We start from the raw sequence: 26936 nt of genomic DNA on the forward strand, positions 1-26936 counted from the left end.
GATCAAGGGACAGCAGGGTAGGTCCTATGAGGAAAGGTTGCGGGACCTGAACCTGTTCAGCCTTCAAAAGAGAAGGCTGAGGGGGGATCTTGTGGCCTGTTATAAACTGGTTAGGGGGGATCAGCAGGCGCTGGGGGAGTCCCTGTTCCCCCGAGCGCCGCAAGGAGTGACCAGGAACAATGGTCACAAGCTGGCGGAGGGAAGGTTTAAGTTGGATATTAGGAGATGCTACTTCACGGTCAGGGCGGCTAGAGTCTGGAACCAGCTTCCAAGTGAGGTGGTGCAGGCTCCCACCCTGGGGGTTTTTAAGAGGAGGTTGGATGACCACCTTACTGGGGTCATTTGACCCCAGTGCTCTTCCTGCCATGGCAGGGGGTCAGACAAGATGATCTGCTCAGGTCCCTTCCGACCCTAGAAACTATGAAACTATGATATTGATGGGTCACTCTGTGCTTTTCAGATACCCTCTGTCGTATAAATAACTGTTGCCACTGATTGTTCCTTGCTTTGATGTTACATCCCAAAGCCTTTCCCACAATGGGACTACTGTGGAGAACTTGAGCCGATGGCTTTCCATTTTGGTTCTCCTGTTCATGTTTTCTCACTAAAAATTCTGGTTCTAACAAGGCTGAAGTGGTGGCACAGTAGAGGGTTTGGGATTATTATAGCCTTGTGTGCAGTCCCACAACATCCCAATTCATTGAAGATTTTAAGATAACTAAACAAAGTTCTCTTAGTACTTTGAATAGTTTAGTTATCCTCTTGGGGAACCTTCTTCTCTCAAGCTCTTGTATTAGATATTTATCCAGGATAATGGAGAATCTGTCATTATTTTAATTGCGCTGATCTGCCTTTTGTTTAAAATCTATTTTAAGCACTCTGAAACAAATTATGGAAGGGTATTTGGAAACCTCAGTCTGAATTAGTCTAATTTGAAAGACATGTTTGTCTAGATTTTGAGTAGAAAAGTTGAGACCATTAAGAAGAGGATGGCCTCAAAAGTTGGAAAAGAACAGAATACCAAGGACTTGTCTGTTTTCAAGTCATTGGTGCATTGGATGTGCTCCTGAAAGTGTCCTGAGCAGAAACCTCAGTAATGGAGTTGGCAGCACCAGACACGTGCTGTGGATAGGTATTATATTTGTGCTGGGAGAAAAGCCTTTCTCCTAGCACAAACAGAGCACGTAGATCTGTTCATTTTCATGAAAGAGAACTGGCTCTTTCATGAAAAAATGAGGGCATTTTTAAATGAGGAACATCTCTTTTCTTGCACACTAGCCTGAAAGGCTGTATATTTTTCCCAGTAGTGTATCCTATAATCCTCCATTCTCCAGGAGAGTACTGGCTCCCTGTTAGCCATGCAAGGGTAGCTTTTGGGGCCCTGAAGGAACCGTGTTGCTGCTGAACAGATCTGTGTTACCTTGGGTCTGTGCACTGAGTATGGAGGCATTCTCCTACAGCTCCATGCTCAAGTTGTGGGGGAATGGCTCATCCTGCCAATCAGCTGATTTATGGGATGGGATTAGGGGCGTTCTCCCATAGCTAGACTTGTCTTGCAATTCCTGGATTGTTCCAGCCATGGGCAGATCTCCCTGCCACTCCATGCACGGCTGCAGAGTGACCATCAGCCTCACCTCAGGGTCAGCCTCACCTCAGTCTCTGGAAAAATCATGGAGCCAGGTCCTCAATCCATATTTATGCCCTTTGAGAAGTTGATTAGGAACAGTCAGCATGGATTCACCAAGGGCAAGTTATGCCTTACCAACCTGGTTGCTTTTTATGATGAGATAACTGGCTCTGTGAAAAGCAGTGGATATAATATACCTCGGCTTTAGCAAGGCTTTTGATATAGACTCCCACAGCATTCTTGCAAGCAAGCTGAGGAAGTATGGTTTGGATGAACTGGCTGGATTGTTGGTCTCAATGGGTAGTAGTCAATGGCTCAATCTCTAGCTGGCAGCCGGTATCAAGTGAAGCGGCCCAGGGGTTGGTCGTGGGGCTGGTTTTGTTCAATATCTTCATTAGCAATCTGGAAGATGAGATGGATTGCACCCTTTGCAAGTTCATGGATGACTCCAAAGTGGGGGGGTGTAGTAGGTGCACTGGAGGGTAGGGCTAGGATTGTAGGGCTAGTGACCTAGACAAATTGGAGGATTGGGTCAAAAGAAATCTCATGAGATTCAGCAAGCACAAGTGCAAAGTCCTGCACTTAGGACAGAAAAATCTACAGCCTGGGAATTGACTGGCTAAGCAGTTGCTCTGCAGAAAAGGTCCTGGTAGTTGCTGTGGACAATAACCTGGTGGTTGCTGTGGACAATAAGCTGAAAAGGACCTGGTGGTTGCTGTGGACAATAAGTTGTGTGCCTTTGTTGCAAGAAGGCCAACAGCATTCTGGGCTGCATTAGTTGGAGCCTTGCCAGCAGATTGAGGAAAGTGATTATTCCACTCTATTCTTATTGGTGAGGCCACATCTAGAGTACTGTGTCTAGTTTTCGGGTCCCCCCACTATAGAAAGCATGTGATCAAGTTAGGTAGAGTCCATCAGAGAGCAATGAATATGGTTTGGGTGCTGGGGCACATGACTTCTGAGGAGTCTGAAGGCACTGGGCTTATTTAGTCTGCAGAAGAGAAGCCTGAGAGTGGATTTAATAGCAGCCTTTAACTACCTGAAGGGTGGTTCCAAAGGGGATAGAGCTGGACTGTTCTCAGTGGTGGCAGGTAGCAGAAGTTGAAGCAAGGAAAGTTTAGGTTAGATATTAGGAAAAAACTTTCTCACTAGGAGGGTGGGGAAGCACTGGAACAATCCACCTAGAGAAAGGTAGTGGATTCTTCATCCTTAGAGGTTTTTAAGGCCAAATTTGACAAAGCCCTGACTGTAATGAGCTAACTGAGGATGGTCCTTCTTTGAGCAGGGGGTTGGGTTATGGTGTCCCGAGGTCCCTTCCAACCCTAATTTTCTATGATTATATGACCCTGGTCTGTGCAGAGGTCAGAATGAGTTTCCCTCTTGTTTAACCCATCACTAGTATCTCAGGGAGTAGAACTGTACTGCTCCCTGCCCTGCACAGGAGTTACCTCAACCTGCACTGTGGGGTGGGGACTGGAAGTAGCAAGGATAGTTCTTGCCCCTTCCAGCCCTGTAGGGTGCAGGGCTGTCCATGGCAGCTGCCACTTTTCAGCAGTTGCTAACTGCTAACTCATACTTTTTGTCCTAATCGGCTCCCTGATGTTTGAAGGATAAATCTCATAACTGTAACTACTTGGAAGAGAATTGGGATTGCTTTCTTATTTTTTTTTAATCCCCTTCATTTGCTTTTGTTCTGAGTAGATGTGATACAGAATTAGTGACATCGGAGAATCTTATTAACAGGCATCCTTAACTTTTGTTTGGAACTTGGCTTCCTTGTGTAAAGTGAACATAACTAGATGATTTAACTGCGTGTGAAAAATAAGTATCTGACTTCTTTCAACCAGAATTGTGTTTAAATCAAAGGTAATCTGTTTTTGCCAATAGCTGGAAAACTGGCTGTTTTTATTTGTCTTACCTTGATGAAGTTTTCTTCAAGCCAACTGAGTCTCAAACAGCTTACATATGTGTTTTGTATGGGTAATAACACAACTCAAAAGTTGTTTCATCTATGATTGATTTATTCATCATGATTTGTCTATTTAATGTCAAATGATTTAATATATTAATATTTAATGTATTAAAATGTGTGTATGCATACATTTAATTTTTTTCTCCCTTATTTCTTTGAAACTACTCTTGTGAGGTATTTCACTAAAAAATACTGTGAACTGAAAGAACAATTTTTGGTACAGTCAGAAGATCTAAAGATGCACTGAGAAGAGACCTTAGGAATATTTATAAGTTGTTAGTTATTTTTTAAAGGTGATCTTGTTAAAAGGGGTAGTTTGTTTATCTAGCTATAAACCATATGGGAAAGAATTATTTTTATTTTATTTATTTTTTTAATGTTTAATTACAGTTAGTTTTGCCCCTGGATCAGATTGGGCTCACAGTGGACTTCATATCCCAGCAGCCCTGCTCATGTGGCTCTGGCTGGTTTCTGTGGAAACCCTAGTAGTGGTGGGGCTTTGACAGCATTGGGCCAGGGTCTCCATTGACCAGCGTTGGCTGGATCTGCCATTTTGCCCACCCCTGTGCTTTACAGTTCAGAAAAACTTTCTAAATGAACAATAAAGTAGACAAATGCTTATGTGATAATTCTATCAAATATAAAGAAGCTTGTTGGGCAGCTGTGATGCTGCCTTACAAATGTTATTGTGTTAGGTTTGTGATTTCATTAATTTCTGCTGCTTTTTTTTGGTGAAAAATGATGAATGTATATGGTTGCACTCTTTGCTACCAGTTTTAAAATTGATTTTTTTCTACACCGAGCACAAAAGTGCAAAGTAGTATTTAAGTTACCCTGTCAGGTTATTTCAACCACGAATTAAAGTTTTGTGAGGGGCTTTTTAAAAATAACAAACAAACCAAAAACATCCCCCACCCTTATATATTAATTAATCCAACCTGGCAAATAAAAATGTATAGAACAGCCTGCCATCGGAGGTGGTTCAAGCACCTACATTGAACACCTTCAAGAACAAATTGGATGCTTATCTTGCTGGGATCCTATGACCCCAGCTGACTTCCTGCCCTTTGGGCGGGGGGCTGGACTCAATGATCTTCTGAGGTCCCTTCCAGCCCTAATGTCTATGAAATCTATGAAATGTCTGCAGATATATCCACTTCTCTAAAATATACATCAAGACAAGTATTTATTTTCCATCAACAGTGCTGCCTTAACCCAAGTCATCATCCATGCAGAAGAGCCTTGTGTTTCTTTCAGTCTCTGACAGGTCCTTTATGTTTCAGTCATTAAGCTTTTGTATTTTTTCATCGCTGTATGTAACCTTCTTAATAATTTGCCCCCTCTTTCCCTTCAGAATGCTGTATAATACTTATCTGACTATCTTCTACTTAGCTCTGCTTTTAGATTTCAGATTTATTCCAAGTGTGATCTTTATTTACTGTTAGCTCATAGAACTTGCACTTTGCTCAGTATTCAAATAAGTTTCTCAACTTTATGGTTTGGAAGCATTAAATTCCAAGGATCTCCACCAAATTTCTAAATAAGTATCTTTTTTCCTTCTTCCCTGTAGAATATTGACTTGGTACAATTTTTCCATTAATAAAACTTCCTAGACTTTTTGGAACTAGTTACTGATTTGAGGAGTGTCACTTCTTTCAGGCTACTAGACTTGTCCAGTGAGCTACCCCAGAAATTAGCTGCTACGATGTCAGAAGTTAACATACTAGCAAAATTTATTGCAGTAGGTTACTTGTGTAACCAGAAGATTGCAGTGTGGAGTGTCCTGGTCTTAACATTTCTTCGCTGGGAATATATTTCCCTTCAATCCTTTATATAACGAAGGGGCCACTAGTGATTTATTTAATAGATATAGTGGAATAAATTAAACATTTAAACCTCTTGCTACAAAAGTCTTATATAGTTTGGTACAAACATATATCAGTTACACAATTGAAAAATCCAATTTGTTTTGAGAAATACACTTCAGCACTTATAGAGTTGTATTTATTATGTAAGCTTGCTTGGGGCTTGGAAATTGTTGATTTTAATTACTGTAAAGAGCAATATGTATCTGTAATATTATGTAATATATGGCAACTAATCAAAATAAATGTAACATATGGAAGCCCAAGCATAAACTTAAATTAGGCAAATTGTATCATTTTTGCTTCAGAAAGTTTCTTCCTTTAAAAAAAAACAAAAAAAAAAAAACTGCAGATATTTGACTGGACAGCACTGAGAACAAGACAGGAGAGCTTGAAATATGAAGAGGCATCTCATTTTCATTTCTTCCTGTGTAACGAACTAGAATTGGAACTGGCACCTTGATGAGGGGCCCATGTAGTCTATATTTTTGAGGGAGCTGTTTAGATTATGTCCATTTTTTCCCGTATTTTTACTTATGAATCATACTATTTTTAGTGAAATTGCAATTAAAGCTAAATCTCTTTTGTAAGAGAATCTACAAATCCAATAAAATGTGTGTGACCCTATTCGCAGCTCGTTTTTATGGGTCTGGGTTGGCTGAGAGTTGTCACACCCCTAAACACACATTGAGATTAATTTGCCTCCTGCAGCTGCAGAAAGATTGTGACTGGATTTGCTGCTTAGAAGAAGAAGAGAAGAAAAAGGAACCAAAACCTGTATTATTCTTATTCTTGATTTATTAGATTCTAAGCTTGTACTCGGCCTCTTTCACTAGAAATTTCCTGTTCCGACGATGCTGCGTCAACCTCCTGTGTAGTTTGTCTGAACAGGTGCCTCTTGCAGTGCCGATTGAGGTTAGAAAATTCTCTGGATTCAGAATTGTTTTTGAGAGATTTTCCTAGCAGTAGCTGCTGGGGGGCAAAGTCCCTTCATGTATCCCAAATTGCCTGAGATGTAAGAAAAGAGCAGTGATTTATATATACCACTGTGACCAACTGCAGCTCTCCCTAAAACTATGGAAAGAAGGAACTGGTTACTGTAAAAATCTTGGGGAGCATGCTTCTTCATGAGTTAATACTTTGCTTAAAGGTTTCCATGGTTGCACATACAAACAAGGAAAACAAAATAGCCCCAGTCCTGGGGGAGACTATTAGCATAAAGCAGGGCTGTCCAGGTAGGAGTGGGTCACATGTAGTGCATAAGGGGTTAAGTTGCGACTCCTGGGCTCCTGTCTGGTTGCTGCCCCCTCCCCACCCAGCTTACTCCAGCTGCCACAGCAGCCAGAGTTTCTAGGATCCCCCTCCCTTCTCTGACTTCTGCTTTTTGTGCCTGCCCTTGGGGTGGGGTGGCAGGAAGCTGAAACTGAGGCCAGGGCAGCCTGGGTGCATGGTGAGAGGTTGCAGGGGGGGTTGTATTGTGTGCAGCCTGTGGCCCCCACCAATGTGGCCTTTTACTCCCACTGGTGAGGCCTGTGGGATGTGTGGTCCCCAGCAGCTTAGAAATCGTATAGCTCTGGCATAAAGGAAAAGCTAGAGTATACTATGGTCTTGATGTTGTTTTGACCTGATCACCAGGGATCCTGGTTTTCCCTGAAGAAAACTGCAAATTCTCTGATTAAAATCCAAAATCCATTATTAAAATGAAAGGCGTCTCACTACCCCCCACAGTCCCCTTGCCCTGCTGGTGTCCCTTACCCCTCCCCATAGCCCCCTGGCCCTGCTGATGTTCCTCGTCCCCCTCACAAACCCCCCTGCCCTGCTGGTGCCCCCCAACCCCCACTCATAGGCCCCTGCCTCTCCCAGTCATGCTGGACGGGGGCCCCAGCTGCCAGGGCTATGGGGCCAGGGACCTGGGTCCACAGCCTCCTGTCCCTGACAGAAGGCAGTGGCTGCTGCAGTGGAGTGGAGCCTCGCTCCCTCCCTGCTGCCTGTTGTGGGCTTGGCGGGGAGTGGGACAGGCTTTCCACCGCTGCACACACTCTGGGGGGATGGGAAACCTGTGCTCCCCCAGATCTGCGTGCACGGGGGTACAGGCTGCCTGCTGTGGGCTCAGGCTCCCACCCTGCTGCCCTCCCCCGGGGCTGGTGCAGCCGGACAAGTGCAACCCAGTACTTCAGGGTATAGCAGGGCTGCACAGGAAAGCTGCTTGCTGCTGCAAGCTCTGTGCTGCCATGGTGATGTGGCCCCTGCACAAGGGGCAGTAGTGGGGGTGGTGGCGCGGAGTTGTGCCCCTCACTGCTGCCGCGTGTGCAGGGGATGCATTGCCAGGGCATTACAGAGCTCACAGCCGGCCAGCAGCTTTCCTTTGTGGCCCTGTTGTGTCCTGCAGTGCCGGGTCACACCCACTGGGCTGTGGAGGCCCTGGGGGTGGGCAGCCCGCCCCCCAACCCCACACAGATCTGGGGGGCATAGGTCCCCCTTTCCCCGCCCAGGAGTGCACGCAGCGGCAGAGAGACGACCCTGCCCCCCCCAGACAAACTGCCTGGAGCCCCATCCTGCTCACCACTGGGGCCCTAAGCCCCACACACTGCCTGGCTGGCAGCAGCCCCAGCTCCACCCCCACCCTGCCTAACTCCCTCCCTCACTTCTTATGGGGACTTCAATCTTGCCTACCTCACTTACCTGTAAGAGCCGCTCTCTAGGCTGCCTGGCATATACATCCGCCCCCTGTCTGACTGCCCTCCTTCCACTCCCTCCCAGCTCCCTGCAGGTTAGACCTCTGCCAGCCTGCAGAGAGCTCTTTGCAAAACTGCAAAATACATGGGTTTCTCCACTAAAATGAAAAACCCACATTTTCCTCTGACAAAAGGGGAAGTCTGTATCTTCCTCTGTTTTTCTGTGGGAAACAGAAAACCTGGATCCCTGCTGATCACACGTTTAGTGGTGTGAAAAACAGGGAATTTGTAGGGACCCCATCTCCATCCTTCAAGTAAGCATGGTTACAGACAAACTCTGATATGGTTCCTCTGATAGGGGACAAAGTGGCATGAAATTTCAGTGTTGGATCTGTGTTTCATCAGAAAAACAAATCTTAAGCAGACTTAGCAGGTCTAGCCTGCTCATTCATTTGACTAAGATGACATGCCAAAATCAAGGTTATTGACATCACATTCTTCAACTATTTGAATTCCCAAAGTATGAACACTGCAGTATATCACTTTCAAACTGCAGTAATTGATCTCCCAAGGAACAAGAGGGTGTAAGGGCTTGACTCTGCTCTGTTTCTTGTAGCAAAGCATGCCAAAGACAGAACTCTACCTGGAGTTCTGAAGAGGCTTCTTCTAGGAGCCAGAGTTCAGGGTGGAAATGAAAAATTTTATCATAGCAATTTTCAAAAACGATTTTTTTTCTTTTGATAATCCAAAGAATATCTGTTTATGTAATATTATATAAACCTTGGATAGGAAATATTTTTAGCTCCACATGCAACAGATATTTCTTGCATGCTGCTTCACTTTTTGGTCTATTTGCCTAATGTTGCTTTCCAAAATATTAGCTAGCAGTAATTTCTTTGGTAGAATGGCTGCTTTGTAAATCCATTTTAAAACAATCTGTTTTTCAGAGTATCCTCTGCTCAAGGCCATCAGAGCAAGGATTGCACCGTCCAGATTTTATTTTGAAATAATTAGGATTGTCACCATCACCTATAGCAAAATGATGCTTTGTAGTCCTGCTTATGATACTTGTCCTCCAAGAGTAATAAAGTTCTGTAGAGACTGATTTCTTGGAAAAGATTTAGAAGCTGGGGGCCACAAGGCATAGCATCACTTGTCTTCCAGTTATATCTGTCAGACTGCACACTCTTTGTGATTTGAATAATGTCTCTTGTACCAATAAGCTAGAGGACATAGGGCCTCTCCATAGGTTTGAGCTCATGGGACTTGTTATTCTATAATCCCTTGCCCTGTTGCCATTGTGTACTTGGAGGGCTACAGTTTGTCAGAAACACAGGTTGGGGATAAATTTAATGTCAGCTTTCAACATCCAAGGTTAATGGAAAACAGACCTCCAACACAGTATCAACTGGATCAAGTACTGAACAATTAGTTATACTCATTACTACGGTTCTGGTCCTGATCAGGCATGCTGTTTTAATAATGATGAACACTTTCTCAGTGGCTTATATCAACAAGAAAGGCGGCACCAGGTGTGCAGTACAATTCTGGGTGTCTAAAAGTCTCTTTCCTGGATGAAGAGAAGAGAATTTAAGAGTTACATACAGATATTTTTAGGCTACTGTAAATAATAATTGTAATAATGTAAATAACTGTAAAAAAAATTCCTGCCATGGCAGGGGGTCGGACTAGATGATCTTCTCAGGTCCCTTCTGACCCTAGAAACTATGAAACTATAACCTATTGGTGCTATTTCAGACTTTTAAGAGCTCTTATCTTTTTTTTCCTCTTTGTGTCCACTTTGGTTAACACTGTTTGACCAATATCCACCCATTCCATCACGAGAATATTTAAAAAAATCTAAGCAATGAATACCTACATTTTAACTGAGTAAATATGAAACAGATTAATTTTTGTCTCCCTTACAGCTTGATTTTTGAGTTACTGTAGTCTGTATATGACTACTCACTCTTCCCTGCAAATAGGTTCTGATTGTTTGTTTGATATTTGCTCTTGAAGCAAAACACATAGCTGTGTTGTGTCCTTGTCATCAGTCACGATTAGTGTACAGTAATAGTTGGAGGAAAAGATTGGCCCCTTTACTGCTAGTGTCTGGCTACAAACAGACATTGCATTCGTCCCTCGAGAAACCATTTTGTCCCAGGATGAACTGTAATAGAAAACTGAGCTGTCCCTGGGCTGGACAGGGTGGTAGTTAATACACAAATTAACTGCTTGTAAACCAGATGCCAACTAGCAGGCAGACCTATAGCCACGTGGGTTAGTGGCTGCCCTGGGTGGGGAGTAACCTTCCCAAAGAGACAGTCACAGAGCAGTAAGCTGCAAATGGCAGTTCTATAGGCAGCTCAGAAGCCCGAAGCTGCAGTCAGATAGAATCATCTAGTCCAACCTCCTGCTCCAAGCATGATCATCCCAGCTAAAGCTTTGTCTAGCTATGTCTTGAAAACCTCCAAGGATGGAGATTCCATAGCCTCTGGTAACATGTTCCAGTGCTTTATTACCCTCCTAGTGAGAAAATTCTTCCTAATACCTAACCTAAACTTCCCTTGCTGCAACTTGTGACGGTTGCTTCTTGTTCCGTCATCTGCAAACCTCCAGTTTGTCCACATCTTTTCTGGCCCCAAACTGGACACAGTACTCCAGATGTGGCCTCACCAGTGCTGAATAGAGGGGAATAATCACATCCCTTGACCTGCTGGCAACACACCTACCAATTCAGTCCAGTATGCTGTTAGCCTTCTTTGCAACAAGGGCACGCTGTTGGCTCATTCAGCTTACTGTCCACTGTAACTCCCACATCCTGTTCTGCAGAGCTGCTGCCCAGCCAGTCAGCCCCCAGCCTGTACTGGTGCATGGGATTGTTCTGTCCTAAGTGCAGGACTGACTTGACATTTGTTCTTGTTGAACCTCATGAGATTTCTTTTGGCCCAATCCTCCAATTTGTCTAGGTCACTTCGAATCCTAGCCCTGCCCTCCATCGTATCTGTTGCTCCCCACAGCTTTGTGTCATCTGCAAATGACAGGTGAACCAAGCCCTAAAAGAGAAAATAGACTGGTCATCAGGCACAGAAAGGGAACACCTGTGACTGTCTGCAGTGTCACATGACTGGATAGTGCTGGACTCAAGGTACATAAAGCCAGTGCCTGAGCCCAGTCAGTCAGTCTGTCCCTGGGAGCTGCAGGGGAAAGCTCTTCAGTAGACCTAATGCTGGAGCTAATGGCAGAACTAATGCTAGAGATCCTGCTATACTTGGGAGCTATATGCATTCAGCTGCTCATCAAACCCTGGTTGGTAGTGCGTACATGTATGTACAGGTCAATCTCAGGACATTTCTGTTCTAGGGTAAACACAGGCACAACTTGTCATCATACTTATGCAACATCTGTTCTTAGCCTCTGAACTAGATACGAGGGTGAGAAACCTATGTGAACATTTTCATTTCTTTGTTTATTGTTGTCAGATTCATATGCGACTATATGCACAACTGACATAAACATGTATATAAAGTAGAGGTGCATTGATACATTGGTCCGATATCAAATCGGTACTGGTATAAAGAAAATTGACTATCAGATATCAGCCTGGTGAGGTCAGTACTTTGGCCAATACATGCCCATTTTGCATACAGCTGCAGCGCAGCACTCAGGCAGCGAGGAACACAGCTCAGCAGCGTGGAGAGCTGCCTCCAGCTAGTAAGTCTGGTGTGGTGGAAGGGGAGGGAAGGGGTGTGGGTGGAGCAGATCAACGCCCCATGCAGTAGGGAGGGGGTAGAGGCAGGGGGTACTGCTTCTGGGGGGGTGGAGCTGTGGCTCATGGAGGGGGGGCGGCTCCTGCTGTCGCTTGCACCCTGGTAGGGCATGGGAGGGGGCATGGGCCCCCCAGATCTGTGTGGGTTAGGGCGGGCTGCAGCTGGGGCTGCGTGGGGTTCTTCTCGGCAGGGTCTGGGCTGGGAGTGGGCACTGGCAGTGCTGGGAAGATGCTGCAGCCACCCCGGATTTTGCTGCCACTCTGCTCCCAGCGCCACTGCCACCAGCTGCCTGGTGCAACCCCAGTTCAATGCCCCGCCTCCACCCATGTGCTGGGAAGAGCCGGGGCTGTGCCAAGCAACTGGTGGTGGCAGCGCTGGGAGTGCAGCAGTGACAAAATTAGGGGTGGTTGCAGCATCCTCCCAGCACTGCCAGTGCCAGTTCTGAGCCCAGCCCCCACCGAGAAGAGCCCTGTGCAGCCTGCCCTGCCCTGCCCCACACAAATCCAGGGGGCACACGCCCCTCCCACTGTGCCTTCTTGGGGTGCAAGCAGCAGCAGGAGCTGCCTTTCTCCATCTCATGAGTTGCAGCTCTGGCTCCCCCCGTCCTGCCTGGTCAGTGCCTGCCCCTGCCCTCTCCCTCCCTCACTGCAGGGGGTGTTGATCTGGCCCCCCTGACACTCTTTCCCTCCCCCCTCCCCTTCCACTACACTGGACTTACCAGCTGGAGGCAGCTGTATCGGTAATCGGCTCGGTATTGGCTGATATGCCTCCTTAAATATTGGATATCAGTATCAGCCCCCAAAAATCTCTATTGGTGCACCCCCTAATATAAAGTATATATTGAAATGAAATGTTGACACACTCTGTACAGACACTCTGTGAAGTAGTTAAGAAAGATTTAAGCCTATGTTGTAGGGAATGTCTTAGGAAAATGAAGCTATTTAAAAAGAGAAAGGAGGAACTTTCTTTTACATTAGCTAAACACTGTAGTAAAAAAACTTCATTACAAAATTGACAGTAGAGGAATATGATTTCTGTAATTTATGAAGCAAAGTTCAATGATTGTTTGTTTTGAGATGACAAGGTGGAGCTTTTAATTAACTTCCCTAGACAACACAAGCTGGCTGAGGGTGAGAGCAATTTAGTTCACATTCTTTAGGACCTAATCCATTGATTTGGGCCTTTACTTCAATGGAAGTTTGCCTAAATAAAGAGCGACTAAGGATTCTTGGTTGGCATTTACACTGGGATCTTACTGTTAACCACAACTAGATTAAATTTATCAACTAATGAGTTTCTGTCTACACAAGTGCTAAATAATATTCAGAAGCCCTGGCCATCAACTGGGTAAAGACTTATATTTTGTAAGTTAGAAAATAATTACCTTGTATCCTTGACATGCTATAGTATACATGTGTAACAAATAATCAGATTGTAAAGATTCCAGAATCCTTATTTGGCAATATTACAAGAGAAAACTGATCATATAGGACCTAGGGTTCTTTTCAGTCTTCATCACTAGTTGAGCATGTAGTTGAGGCAACTCCTAATAACATTTTGACTGTTGTTCCTGTGATGGGTCTTACAAAGCGTACTGGGTCCATGTTAAACTCAAATGTTCTTGACTGCTTAAAGTGAAGCAAGTATGTGGTTGTGTTCTAGTGCTATAATAATCTGTAGCTATTATGGCTGAGATTATTTTTTAGGTTAACTGCTGTGGTTAAATCTTCCTGTGTTTTGTAGAACCTGAGACATTATTTCTGCAAGGTTTGCCCCATTTAAGCTGAAGCTAATTCAGCTGCCCAAAGGATCCTCAATGTGTGCTCAGTGAGTGGGAGCAGAAGCTAGAGAATGTGCATGACTTATTTTGAATGTAGTCAATGAGTGTGACCTCATATGGACAGGGTAATTGGTGGAAGATTGCCACTACCTCTTTTCTAGTTCGATCCCTCATCTGAAGTAAAAATATCTGAGTTTTGAGATGACTTGGGGGTTTGTGTTGCTGAGAGTGCAATTTCTGTATATCACATTAAGCTTTACGCAGTGTTGTGCAAGTGCTGAATAGATATATGATATCAAACCATTTAGGGGAGAAATTGGTGCAAATGTATCACCAATAACACTTTTTAAAAATTATTATTATTATTTATGTGTCGTTATTACCACCATATTTGTTAACATACAGAGTACACTACGAACCCTGTTGTTGAAAGCCAGAATGAAGAAAAAATGATTTTTCCAGATTTTTATCTGTATAGATCACAGACAGAGGCCTAATTTTCAGGTGACTTACCCTCTTTTCCTACTTAACTAAAGCTGAAACTCTAGCTGTTGAAGACTGGTTTTTATGGATGGATCTATGATTTTGAAAAGAGCTAAAAATAGTTCCATGCCTATGAAATATGTGTAAAAAGACCAGGAGCAGCTAGCAGACAGGAAAAATTGCCCTAAGAAATGTTAGTGGAATAATCAAGACCATTGTTAACTGCTGCAGAGTGCAGATCAGCGGGTCATTAAATCAGCTGACTCCCTGAGCTACTTGAATATTAATACTTGTTCACCGGAGTGCCCCAAGGGATGACAAGGTCAAACGATTATAAACTCCTGCAAAACTGTTTCAGGCTGGACATAAGGAAGAATTTCTTTACTGTCTGAGCCCCCAAGGTCTGGAACAGCCTGCCATCGGAGGTGGTTCAAGCACCCACATTGAATGCCTTCAAGAGAAATTTGGATGTTTATCTTGCTAGGATCCTATGACCCCAGCTGACTTCCTGCCCCTGGGGCAGGGGGCTGGACTCGATGATCTTCCGAGGTCCCTTTCAGCCCTAATGTCTATGAATCTATGAAAAAAACCCAGAGTACTTCTATTCCAGGCAGAAAATCAGCTTCCTTGCTTAATGTATGCACCTACTTTTTGTGGGGCTGAGTTTTGGGAGAAGAAAGGTGTGTTTTATACAAGAAAATATAAGTTCAGCAGGCAACACCGAAGGATCTCTTACTGATACTGACATTTTGTTTGCTTTTTTAGTATCATGAAATTATGATGATTATAATGGTCCAAAATGTGTTGTGAGTCATTTTAGTTAACTCACATGACAATGACATGCTAGTTATTTCTTAAGACATGCTTTAAACTCTTGTTCTAAAAAAAAAAATATGTATTTTTATAGGTTTGCCTGAATCTATCATTGCAGCTGCATGTTCGAGAAGTGGCCAGAGAGTTCTGCATGTTGATTTGTAAGTTATCCCAATGCTATACATTATTGAGCATTTAAGCGTTTGCAGAAATTTAAAAATATCATCAGCCTGAATTTGACAAAAAGTCTAGAATTGATTTTAAAACTTGCTTAAAGATGGCAGTCAAAGGACTGCTGCAAACACAACTCTTGGGGGTGTTTGCAAGGAATCAGCGTCCTTTAAGAACATCTTTTTATACCATAATTGTGTGTTAACTGCCTGGGGCAGGGGGTGGCAGGGAAACATTTACTGGTCTCAAGTTCAAGTGCCTGTACCATGTGCAAAAATGTCAGCACTTTCTAACGTAGGTGGTTTTAACTTAGTTACTTAATTTAATTTGGTTTTCAGAGGTGCTCAGCATGCACTTATAGCCATTGACTTCAATGGGAATTCATCTCAACACCTCCAATACTTCTAGATCACATTTTTAGGTGGTTAGCTTTAGCTCGCCTAATTAGAAAATTTTGTCCAGATTGATTAGTCTGCAGAATATCAGGCTAAGTGGACATCCTTTACAAATCTACTATTTTTTTGTTCTCATAGTTGATAGGGTGGGAAGGGACCTGAGCAGATCATCAAATCCGACCCCCTGACATGGGCAGGAAAGAATGCTGGGGTCAAACGACCCTGGCTAGGTGATTATCTAGCCTCCTTTTGAAGACCCCCAAGGTAGGAGTGAGGACCACTTCCCTTGGAAGTTGTTTTCGGATCCTAGCCGTCCTGACTGTGAAGTAGTACTCTCAAACAGCTTGTGGCCATTATTTCTCCCTAGGTGCTGGTTTTTTCTCCCTAGGTGCAGTACCCTGCACTTGTCAGTATTGAATCCCACCCCATTCTCATCCGCTCACCCCTGTAACCTGTCCAGATCTAGTTGTAGCCTGTCCCTCCCTTCTAGCGTGCCCACCTCTCCCCACATCTTAGTGTTATCCACAGATTTGAACAAGGTGCTTTTCACCCCTTTGTCCAAGTCGCTGGACAGTATGGGCCTGAGGACCGAGCCATGGGGGACCCCACTGCCCACATCCCTCCAGGTCTTTAATTTTGTCTTAATCAGTATCCAGGCTCCAGTCTATTTTTTTGCTTTACTCCTGTCGCTTAACACCTGCTGAATGTCAACCACTTCGAGGGACATTCATTTTGGATAGGCCAGTGGTCTTTTTTGCAGTTCAGCCTGTCCAGCTGCAAAGCTACAGTTCTTTTTGTAGTATTTAAAAGACTTATTTCAGATGTGTTGTATCTGCTTCTCTCCTGCTGGATACAAGAAATGGGGAAACAGCTATCAGTGAGAGGTAGAGAAGCCAACTGCAAACATTCAAATCTGACTGTCTTTTAAAAACTTACAGAATTGGTTTAAAGATGATGATTTTTAAATATGAAATATTTAAATGGCAAATATCCAGATTTAGAGCTTTTTAAGTGGACTGGTTTTACATTTTCAAACTCTTTTCTGTAACTGCAACAGATAGAATCTTTATCTTTTAACATGGATGCTGAGATTGTCATACAATACAGTTCTAGCTGGAAATTAATTAAACCACTGAAAAAAATCATTCACAAGAATTGACAACGCACATGTAATAAGCTGGTGAGGTTATAAGGTGGTGGTGGAGTTGGAGAGGAAGGGATGGTTCAGTACTAACCTAAAGGACCCTGGACCAATGCCCTACATCTCAACTTCTAGTGAGATGCCTTGAATGCCTGGTCAGACCCTGACACCTTCCCCTCTCCTGCCTCTTAGCAAGACTTCCTATATCACAGTCAGATTTCCAATCCCTTTCCAGAGGGACAGCAGCCACTAGTTCCTTATTATCAACTTATGGATAATAGGTGCATAATAACATAATGAAAATACCCAGCTGAATATTGTAGTGCCCTAGATACCTCAGTATATAGTAGGGGTGGGCAAAATACAGCTCACAGTCCATATCCTGCCTGCCAGTTGATCCTATCTGGCCTACCAGCAACCACTGGGAGCCCGAGGAAGGAGGGCTGTGCCCTATGCTGCTCTACACTACCACAACCAAGACCAGGCCAGGCCTTGTAGTGCACAGACTCCTTCAGCCCCCACTTCTGGTTTCCTGTTAGCACTGAAGCTGTGCAGTCCTGGCACTGTGGCCACTGCCAACTGGGCCTTCACAGGATAATTAAACCCGCATAGACTACTTGCTGCATTGAACTTGCTGCCACTGCTGCTAGTCCATGCTGGCAGGGGAGGGGGCTGGGTGGGGTACGGTTTGCCCAGGACAGCCACTCCCAACTTTCCTGGTGTGATGCAGGGGCGGCAGCGGCTTGTCACAGTGGGTGAGCGGGACAGCTACTCAGTTTGCTGCATTGCGCCTCTTCCTGTGCGGGCCCAGCTGCCAGCAGCCACAGTGCCAGGACTGCATAGCACCAACAGATAGCCGGGCAGAAGGAGGGGATCAGTGCGGGGGGTGGAGGAGTGCATGGAGGTGCATGTTTTGTGGCCTAGCCCTGGCTGCAGCGTAGTGGTGCAGGATGCAGCCCTCCCTCTTCAGGCTCATGACTGTGGCTATCGGCCTAGGTGGGATCTGCTCTCCACTCCATTCCTCAACAGCTCACCAAAACTCCTTAAGTGACCCTCCAGCCCAAATAATTGCCTACCCCTGGTATATAGCTACCTATTGGCCAACATACTGATACCAAATGCTCCCATTATTTTAACACCTTACACCCAACTTGCTTGGTTTAACTTTCATTTAGAAATCCTGTCCACTACCTGGGTTAGCGTATCTGCCTTTCTCCCTCCATGCTCTAGACACATAGCAGCCAAGTCACGTGTACATCCTTGTTCTCTACTTTCCTTGCCTTTAGTTAGTATGGCAGAGGTGTTCTGCAAACTCTTTCAAAATAATACTGAATTAAAGTATTAACCATTTTAAATTAATAAGATGCATAAAATGTAATATGTTTTTACTTGGAACTTGGCAGTTATGTTGTCCATCCTCTTACCTGCAGTTTCCTGAACTGGCAAAGAGGAATGTAATGTACAGTGGTGGGAGGGTTGGTTGTTTTATAAACAAGCTTGTTAGCAGGGTGAATCGTACCTTATTCTGATTGGATTGAATCTAATTTTGAGTTCTAGCCTGGCCCTTCTATGGTGACAATCCCCCAGAAACTCCAAGGACTGGTTGGTCCTTAAACTACTTCATCTTGTAGTCTTTTACATCTTGAGAGTTAATTTAAACTGAATAGAAACTGTCCTCTAAATTAAAAACATGGTTTCAGAAGCTTTAATTCCATCACAAAACGTTCCGTATAGTACACACACTTGAACAGCAAAGGGAGGTTCAGAATCCTTGAAATCTCAGTAAAGGTAATGTGGATGCCTCATTTACAGTATTTCTGGCAGCATTTGAATTTAATAAAATGCTATATTAGTAGGGAAAATATTAAATACTTAAAGTAAGCAGGCAGTTTTTGAGACCTAGAATTAATACATTCTGGCTGGTTAAACTTAGATTCTACGGTAGCGAAATTTTTCAGAATCACAAAGCATTATGCATTGACTGTTTTTGGTCAAATAGTTTTTTTCCACCTTGCTTCTCCAGTTTTAATATCAGGGGTTTATTAATGGTCTGTAGTAATAGCTATGTACTGATACGTTTGATCTGAAGCTTCAGTGTCTTTTTTGCTGGTGGAGAGCCCACCAGATGACTGTCTTATCTCTCAAAAGTAGAGAGCAACTAGAACTGTGGAGTGCTAATTTTGTTTGTTACTGATTTCACTTAAATGTGTTTGGTTATATTCATGCATGCTTCCTCTTTCATTTTTATGATGAAAACGAAGTCTTCTAATTTCTCCCCTCGTCCTGCTGTGAGGTAATTTTTCCAAATCTTGGGCAAGATTAGACTTAGTAGGTCAAAGGAAGGTATGCTCAGTGGAGGCTTTTTAAATTCTTGTGCTGCTTTAATTAGTGTATGTTCTCAGTAAAATATGATCTAGAATCCATATTTTGGCAAAACCTGAGATATTTACACTATAAAAAAACCAATAGGCAAACATTACAAAAGCCATCTGCTTTTTAAAATCTAAAACAATTTAATGCCGCCTTCCAGAAGGCTATTGCTGGCTTTGTATTTTAAGTGAGAAGAGCCCCACTGTTAAACTTTTCAAGTTTCTGACTGATTTGAAACTCTAAACATATTTTTATTTTATTTAGTGAACTAATCTATAAATTAAATCATTAGATAAATTCACAAATTATCTTCTCATTTTATTAATTGAAAATTTGTTAGCAGAAAATAGTATGCTTGCTGAAAACATTTCTGTTCAAACTATTGTATTCTATTACGTCTAGATTTTTACATTTTGTAAAGATTATCTGATCTATAAAATCCTTTTTAGGATCATAGATTAGATTGCTAATTTCCCATTCCCTAAAACAAAAATGTAGTCTATTGAAATATGTACGTGCTAGCTACATTATTTTATTTCTTCATTTCTCTATAAACGTCAGAAAAAGTTCAATATAAAATATTGAATAGGTGCAACTAAAAATAAAACTGTTTTTTCTTGTATATATTGCTTGCATTCATTGTGTTGTACAGATTATCTTGTTATTTTTAATCTCTAATCTTTGTTTGCATTTACCAGAATATGCTGCATAGGTAATGGTGCTAGATAATTCTGAAGCAGGCCATTATAAAATACTAAGTTCAAGCCTCTGATTTATAAACACTGTCCAAGCATCACCATCAACAACAGCTAATCTTATTCAAAATAGTTTCTTCATTGCAGTGTTGCCATAAATTTCTGTAGACAGATTTTAAACTAAAGTTAGCTTCTGCCAAATTGTAATTGAAGGAGCTCTATTTCTGCGTGCCAGCTATCTGTCTCAATAAATGTAAAATCTGTGGTTCTTTTCAGAGAGCTACATTTACTGTAGATATTAATGAGCTGTTGACATGTGAAATTTCAAGGATAGATGTTAAGTGATTTAGAAAAGTAATTTGCAATTCAAAATGTGGAGATCGGCACTTATTTTAAACTTGAAGTTGCTAAAGGGAAGTATGTGAAGCCTAAAGTTGATTGCTTTGTGAAGTGACTGTAGCTCCTATAGTAATACAGGACTTTCCTCCTAGTTATGCTCTGTCCTATTTTTCTTTACCCCTGCTTATATTCTGTTTTGCAGTTTCTTTATATGCAAAGGAAGCTTTTCTTCAAATTAGCACTGTTGCTAGAATGAAGTTTACATTTGAATTGTAGCTTCCTCCCTTGTCTTTAATAGAAAGTATATTATATAAAATTACAAGGCTTTTAAAAGAAATGTTACCTTGCACCATTTACCTCACTCTGGAGATGCTGGCTTTTTTCCTTCTGGGACTGAAAATAATTTTGGAGGTGCCAATCAAGGGGTATGCAATGGAAAATTCCATGTTTTGCCTTTGAAAAGTTCATATCAAATGTTCATAGTTTTGTTTGTTTCAGTAACTATTTTGGGGTATATGGGCAGTGTCTTAATTTCTTAGGAAGACTTACTATTTTCCTCTGTCTTACAGAGCAAAGAAAGCTGTCAGCCTGTATACTAAATCCTTTTCTATTCCCACCCAAATAAAAGACAGTCAAGCACATACAATGATAGTACCTTCCCAGTGTACTGTTAGAGGGTTCTTCCCTGTTGGGACAGTGAAATAAGGTAAAACTGATTTAAGAAAATAGGAGCAAGATATTTTTTACTGGTGAGTGTTTCTAAAAATCCAGCTCCCACTGTATCTCTGGCTGCTTTTAAGTTGTTTTTGTCTCTGGCCAGTCTTGGATCTTACTATGTCTGAATCTTTTTTAAATTAAACAAGAAAAAACACATTTTTTCTTTTTCTCTCTCCCACTCTTACCAGAACCTTTAGACAATATCATACCTTTTTCTCAGGTCCAGAACTTGAGAACTGTCTGATTTTTCACATCTCAACTCACACATAATCTTTTGTCATGAACAGGTGTTTTTTCCCACTGCGAGAAATGTTTCTGGGCAAGGGAGTAGTACAAGTGTTCAGCCTGTAACTGCCCCCTCTCTCCTGTTCCTTGCACCTTCCTGACACCGAGATAATCGTGGTCTGGGGAAGGTACAGGAAGCAGTGCTACTCCATTTCTTCCATTCCTGGGGTGGAGCAAAATGGCGGAGAAAGACTCAGTGTTCCTCACTAGGTCTGGAGAACAGGCAGGGAGTCTTTCCTTGATGCTCTGCTCTTTTCCTGTAGGCTGGCTTGGGAGGGGAGTGGAGCAGCAGGGCAAAGCCTCCACTCCATTTCCCAACCCCTGGTTTGGGCAACTGTGGGGAGGATTGCGCCTCTGCCCCAGGGAAAACTTCTTCACCTCCAGTTTCTGACCCATGGACGTTCAAATTATCATGTGTGCTGCTGGGCAGTGCACATGGAATTTAAAGCTTGTGGGACCAGGACCCTGTGGTGGGGAAAACATCCCCTAACCCCACTTCCCTTTTCCACTGGCTTTTAAATGATCCCCCACCATGCAAGTGGGCTGCTGGAGTGGCAAACAGAAGCCAGTTGTGCTGGGAACTGAGTTTGGGGAGAGTATCCCAGAGCCTAGTTTCCAGTTCTGCTGGTTTTGGGTGACAAGGGGATGCCTGTACACTTGTTTTTACTGGAAGAGCTGCAATTCTCGCAGCAGAAATGTAGTGCCGGTACATGGCTTTTATTACATCTCTAAAATCTACCTTTTCCTTTGTCCCTGATGCTTACACTCCTTCATATCCTCATTCTTTGACTCAGAACTTTCTCCTTTTGGCATATATGACTCTCTTTTTCTTTCCAGCAGCTACTGTTTTGTACTTCTTTGCCATGTCAATGCTATCCTCCACCTTCTACTCTTACAGACTTCCTATACCTTTGTACATAGAGTTCAAATCCCTTACCTATGTCTTTAACGATCTTCTTGTTTAATTACTTGCTGTCTCCCATCACGCCTCGGTTTCCTTTATCTACTTTTCATGTCTGGTTGGAGCTTGTCATTTATAATACAGCTTGCCACAAAATTTGACTCAGGTTATTCCTTTCAAAGCAATATGAACAGTGTAAAAAGAGAGGGGAAATAATGCTTCAAAAGAAGCCTTGGATTACTTCCAAGACAAGTTTAAGAACTGTTTTAACTCTAGATTAGAAGCCTTGGGCAGAACATTTTCAGTAGGTACCTTTTAACCTTGGAAAAGAAAGCCATGTAGTCATGTAGTTTCAACCAAAAGACTATAGAAAGAGTACTTCTGGTTAAAATCTTTCTCTTGGGAACCAAGGAACCTGTCATTCTATTTAACCATGTCTTGGAGCATGTAACTAAGGCAGAGTGGAAATTTTCTAATAAATGTGAGAAATTCAGTAAGTAAAGCATTACATTTTATGGGTTTGAAACTGTAGTCATTTCGTCTCCAGATCCTTAAAATCGATGTGGCAGTAACTTCCCTTGCAAAAGACAGCTATTCTGATGGTAGGAGACTCTTTTCCGAGAGATCAAATGCAGGATAGACACATACAGGCAGCTCTCAGGAGAAATCATGAAGCATCAGCAGCTTCTCTTCAGACATCAGCAGCTTTGACTTGTTTTACCATGGCTATTATGACATGGCATTCAGAAACCCAGTCTTCCTAACAGACATCTTCTACAAAAGGCTTTATCTGCTGCTGCTTTTGTATTACATGCTATCACAGTTGTTTCATCTCTCTCAACTTGATGCATCTCTTCAAATAAAAATGCTACATGCTACCTTTGATTGAGTCTCAGGAAGAGCTGATCAGCAAGAAATAATTGCACTCTCAACAAAAGTGTTTTAGGCTGGGATATTTTTTGAATGTTCAGGAGCCTAGAAAAAGTAGTTAAACTATTTAGCAAATGGGGAAAAGTAGGATCTGGATCATACAACATTCACAGAAGTGATTCTAGGTTCCTCTTAAGGGCTTTAGATACAAACTGAAAAAATCTGAACAGAAGCCTGGTCCTCAGTTAATCGCAAACAATAGAGTTTCATGAACATTTTACATAACACAAGTTTCGAAGAAACTGCACTTGGACAGGTATGTATTACAGAAGGAAAAAAATACTCTGGTCTTCATTTTCTATGAGAAAATACAGTAATTTATCTGCAGCAATTTAGGCCCTTACCGATTTAGATAATTGAACCTGTTCCAGGCTTTTCCATTATTAATCCATTTTTCTGTAGTCAGCTAAAAGGCTGGATTATAAACCTTAAGAATTGTAAGGCCATGTGCGTTATAGAATTAGACTATTGGCATTGATACCATCAGCACTATTTGCAGAAGATCTCGATTTTCAGTTCTTTGATCAATCTTAAAAGTAATAAATGCCTATCTACTCTGAGATGACTCCTTAAATTAACTATCAGAGTTGTTTTAGTACGTGTTTTTTCCCTTTTAGATTTGCTTCCTCTTTCAGGATCCTTACCAACGACTTTCAAAAAAGGGAGGAAGGAGGACCCAGGAAACTATAGGCCAGTTAGTCTTACCTCAATCCTGGGTAAGCCTTTTGAGAGAATTATCTTGGCGCATGTACGCGAGGGGCCAGTAGGGGAGATTATGCTTAGGGGCAACCAACACGGGTTCATTAGAAGTAGGTCCTGTCAGACCAACCTGGTGGCCTTCTATGACCAGATCACCAAATCCTTAGATGCAGGGGTAGCAGTGGACATAGTCTTTCTGGACTTTCAGAAGGCCTTCAACACTGTCTCTCACCCCATTCTCATTAAAAAGCTAGGGGACTGTGGTGTCGACACCTACACAGTCAAATGGGTCACTAACTGGCTGGAGGGCTGCATCCAGAGAGTGGTAGTGGACGGGTCATTTTCGACCTGGAGGGATGTGGGCCGTGGGGTTCCACAGGGCTCGGTCCTCAGGCCTGCAGTGTTCAACATCTTCATCGGCAACTTGGACAAGGGGGTAAAAAGCACCCTGTTCAAATTCGCAGATGACACTAAGACATGGGCTGAAGTGGGCACACTAGAAGAGTGGAATAGGCTGCAATCGGACCTAGACAGGTTACAGGGGTGAGCGGATGAGAACAAGATGGGTTTCAACACTGACAAGTGCAAGGTGCTACACCTGGGGGAGGAAGAACCAGCAGCAGACCTACAGGCTGGGGAACTCCCTTCATGTCAGTGCAGAGGCAGAAAAGGATCTTGGAATCATTATGATGCCAAAATGAACATGGGCCGACAGTGTGGGACGTCGGTCAGGAAGGCCAACCGTACTTTTCCATGCATCCACAGATGCAATTCAAGCAGGTCCAAGGAGGTGATCCTCCCCGTCTATGCAACACTGGTCAGGCCGCAGTTGGAGTACTGCGTCCAGTTCTGGGCACCACACTTCAGGAGGGATGTGGACAACATGGAGTGGGTCCAGAGGAGGGCCACTTGCATGATCAGTGGGCAGCAGGGCAGGCCCCATGAGGAGAGGCTAAGGGACCTAAATCTGTTTAGCCTCCACTAGAGAAGGCTGAGGGGGGATCTAGTGGCTGTTTACAAACTAGTCAGGGGGAACCAGCAGGCACTGGGGGGAGTCCCTGTTCCCCTGAGCACTACCAGGAGTGACTAGAAATAATGGTCACAAGCTGGCAGAGGGTAGATTTAAGCTAGATATCATGAGGCGCTACTTCACAGTCAGGGCGGCTAGGATCTGGAACCAACTTCCAAGCGAAGTGGTGCTAGCTCCTACCCTGGGGGTCTTTAAGAGGAGGCTAGATGAACACCTTGCTGGGGCTGTTTGACACCAGTACTCTTTCCTGCCATGGCAGGGGGGCGGACTTGATGATCTGCTCAGGTCCCTTCCGACCCTACCTACTATGAAACTATGACTTAGCTTGTATTTGTGAGAGCTAGAAAATCCATCAATACTTGTACAGCATCATTTCTGGAGTATTTAGGAATCATTGACAGATTATGATGATTCATCACATAATGCAGGGCAACAGCCAGGTCATTAAAAAACCTGGAAAAAACATATTGTTTTCTTTACAAAATAATTCTTTAGAAGGCTGTGACATTAACTTGGGGGAAAAAAGTTTAATTCAGAGGAAAACACAAACATGGTTTATTTTGCAGTAATTGAAGAAATCATATCCTTGACTAAATATTGTTCAGGACTTTATTTGAAAAAACTAATCGCCACACTTGAGTAAGAAGAAAAAAGATGTCTCAAAGGGCGCTCTAATGACAAACTTAAGAGAAAGCTTTTATATTATTGTAGCCTGATTTTTTTCCTCCCCCACAGAATGTTGCATCCCTTTATGATAGCATATTGATAATACTTTTTTCTTTTGCTGCAGATGTGCACATTTCAGGTGCACCACATAAGGGAAACATAAAGCTCAACAAGATTTAAATTTTGGAAGGCCTGTCTTTGTTTTATGCTGATGTTTTGTACATTTTCTGTGATTGATGCCCTTGCTTGTTGTGACAGCCAGATTATATTCCTTTCAAGGAAACTTGTATTTAAAGCAGCAGATTCCCTTGTCATTCTCTATATTTTTTTCTTTTTAATTCCCAGAAGTGATAGATTATATAATTTATGGATATTGGATTTGTTTTGATAATATCTCACAACAGAAAGAATCTAAATTAACCCAATTTCCACGTTTGGAAATGAGGGCATTTTTGACTGATCTTTATAGAAAACTGAAAGGGTGCCAGGTTATTTTTTAGTGGGCTTCATTCTGAGGGAATCTGGGAATCATTAAGTATGTTTGAGTCTCATTGGATTGTATTGATTCCAAATGAGAATCTTGTAAATGTTTCCTAGTTTTCTGTTAAAGTCCTTAACAAATACTCATTTTCCTAATAGCCCAATGAGGCAAACAAATATTTGCTCCATTTTACAGTTATTCTGGGTTTCCTGATTAGTTACAGCTTTGCAGTGGCTTTGTCTGTTTAAAATGAAAGATTGGAGGAGAATTTACATTAACATAGGACCTCTGAGAGAATCAGGTCTAATCATAAAGTCTTAAACTATAGATTCTGTTTTTAAGTGCAACTTTTTAATTCAGTGATTAGTGAATTTTCTCTTCTCTTCAGGGAAAACGTCCTATTTATGTTCCTTATCATTTCCCTTCAGGAGCTGAAGGACTTTTTTAGGTCAGTTTCTAGTCATGAACAATTAGACATTGTTTAGCAGACATCTGTCTTTCTTGTGCTAACTAAGCAAGATATTGTAGAGCATCACCCTCTGGTACTGTAAAGGGACTGACACCCTTAATGAAGTCTTTGTCAGTGCATATAACTCTTTTGGAAAACATCCTCTTTTAAATAATAGAACTGAACTTGAACGCTCTTTTTAAACTTTTATTTTTTCTAATTTTTGGAAACAATATGTGATAAAGACTTCTGGTTTTTGAGGATAACTGTTAAATCAAAAAGGGACAATGCAAACTATCTTTGCATTATTTGGTAGGGTAAAAACCCCTTTGTTCTTCCCAAACATTAGTTTTTAATTCATATAATAATTTTTAACATTCAGTAAAGATGACATTCAGTGTGACACCTTGAAGTAGGGGGAAAGTAAATATATCTTGGAGTGCATTCAGTGAGGCAGAACAAATTAAAAGAAAGTTATTTTGGCATCCCCAAAAGTATGTGTAATTCTAGAACTTCTGCACAGCTCTATAAATAGTGCTATGTACCCCCAATAGTTCATTTGATAACATATGATTCATCAGTCCCATGGGATGCCTCTGCCCACTGCGAGACAGGGAGGTCCAAGTGAGGGAGATCTCCTGCTCTCCATCAATGCTGACCTCGTGAAGGAACACCTTGAGAGG

At 42.6% G+C, this 26936-nt stretch overlaps 1 protein-coding gene across 1 annotated transcript in view; it reads left to right on the forward strand.

The window, feature by feature from the left end:
- CHM (CHM, Rab escort protein 1) overlaps window positions 1-26936 on the forward strand; it is a 175620-nt gene that overhangs the window by 15901 nt on the left and 132783 nt on the right. Inside the window, exon 2 of the mRNA XM_019521378.1 lies at window positions 15080-15146. Within this exon, the coding sequence (XP_019376923.1) occupies window positions 15080-15146 (67 nt within the window). The remainder of the gene's footprint in view (window positions 1-15079; window positions 15147-26936) is intronic.

Source organism: Gavialis gangeticus, unplaced genomic scaffold, assembly GCF_001723915.1.
Source record: "Gavialis gangeticus isolate Ggan-Ray unplaced genomic scaffold, GavGan_comp1, whole genome shotgun sequence".
NCBI classification, from domain to species: domain Eukaryota; kingdom Metazoa; phylum Chordata; order Crocodylia; family Gavialidae; genus Gavialis; species Gavialis gangeticus.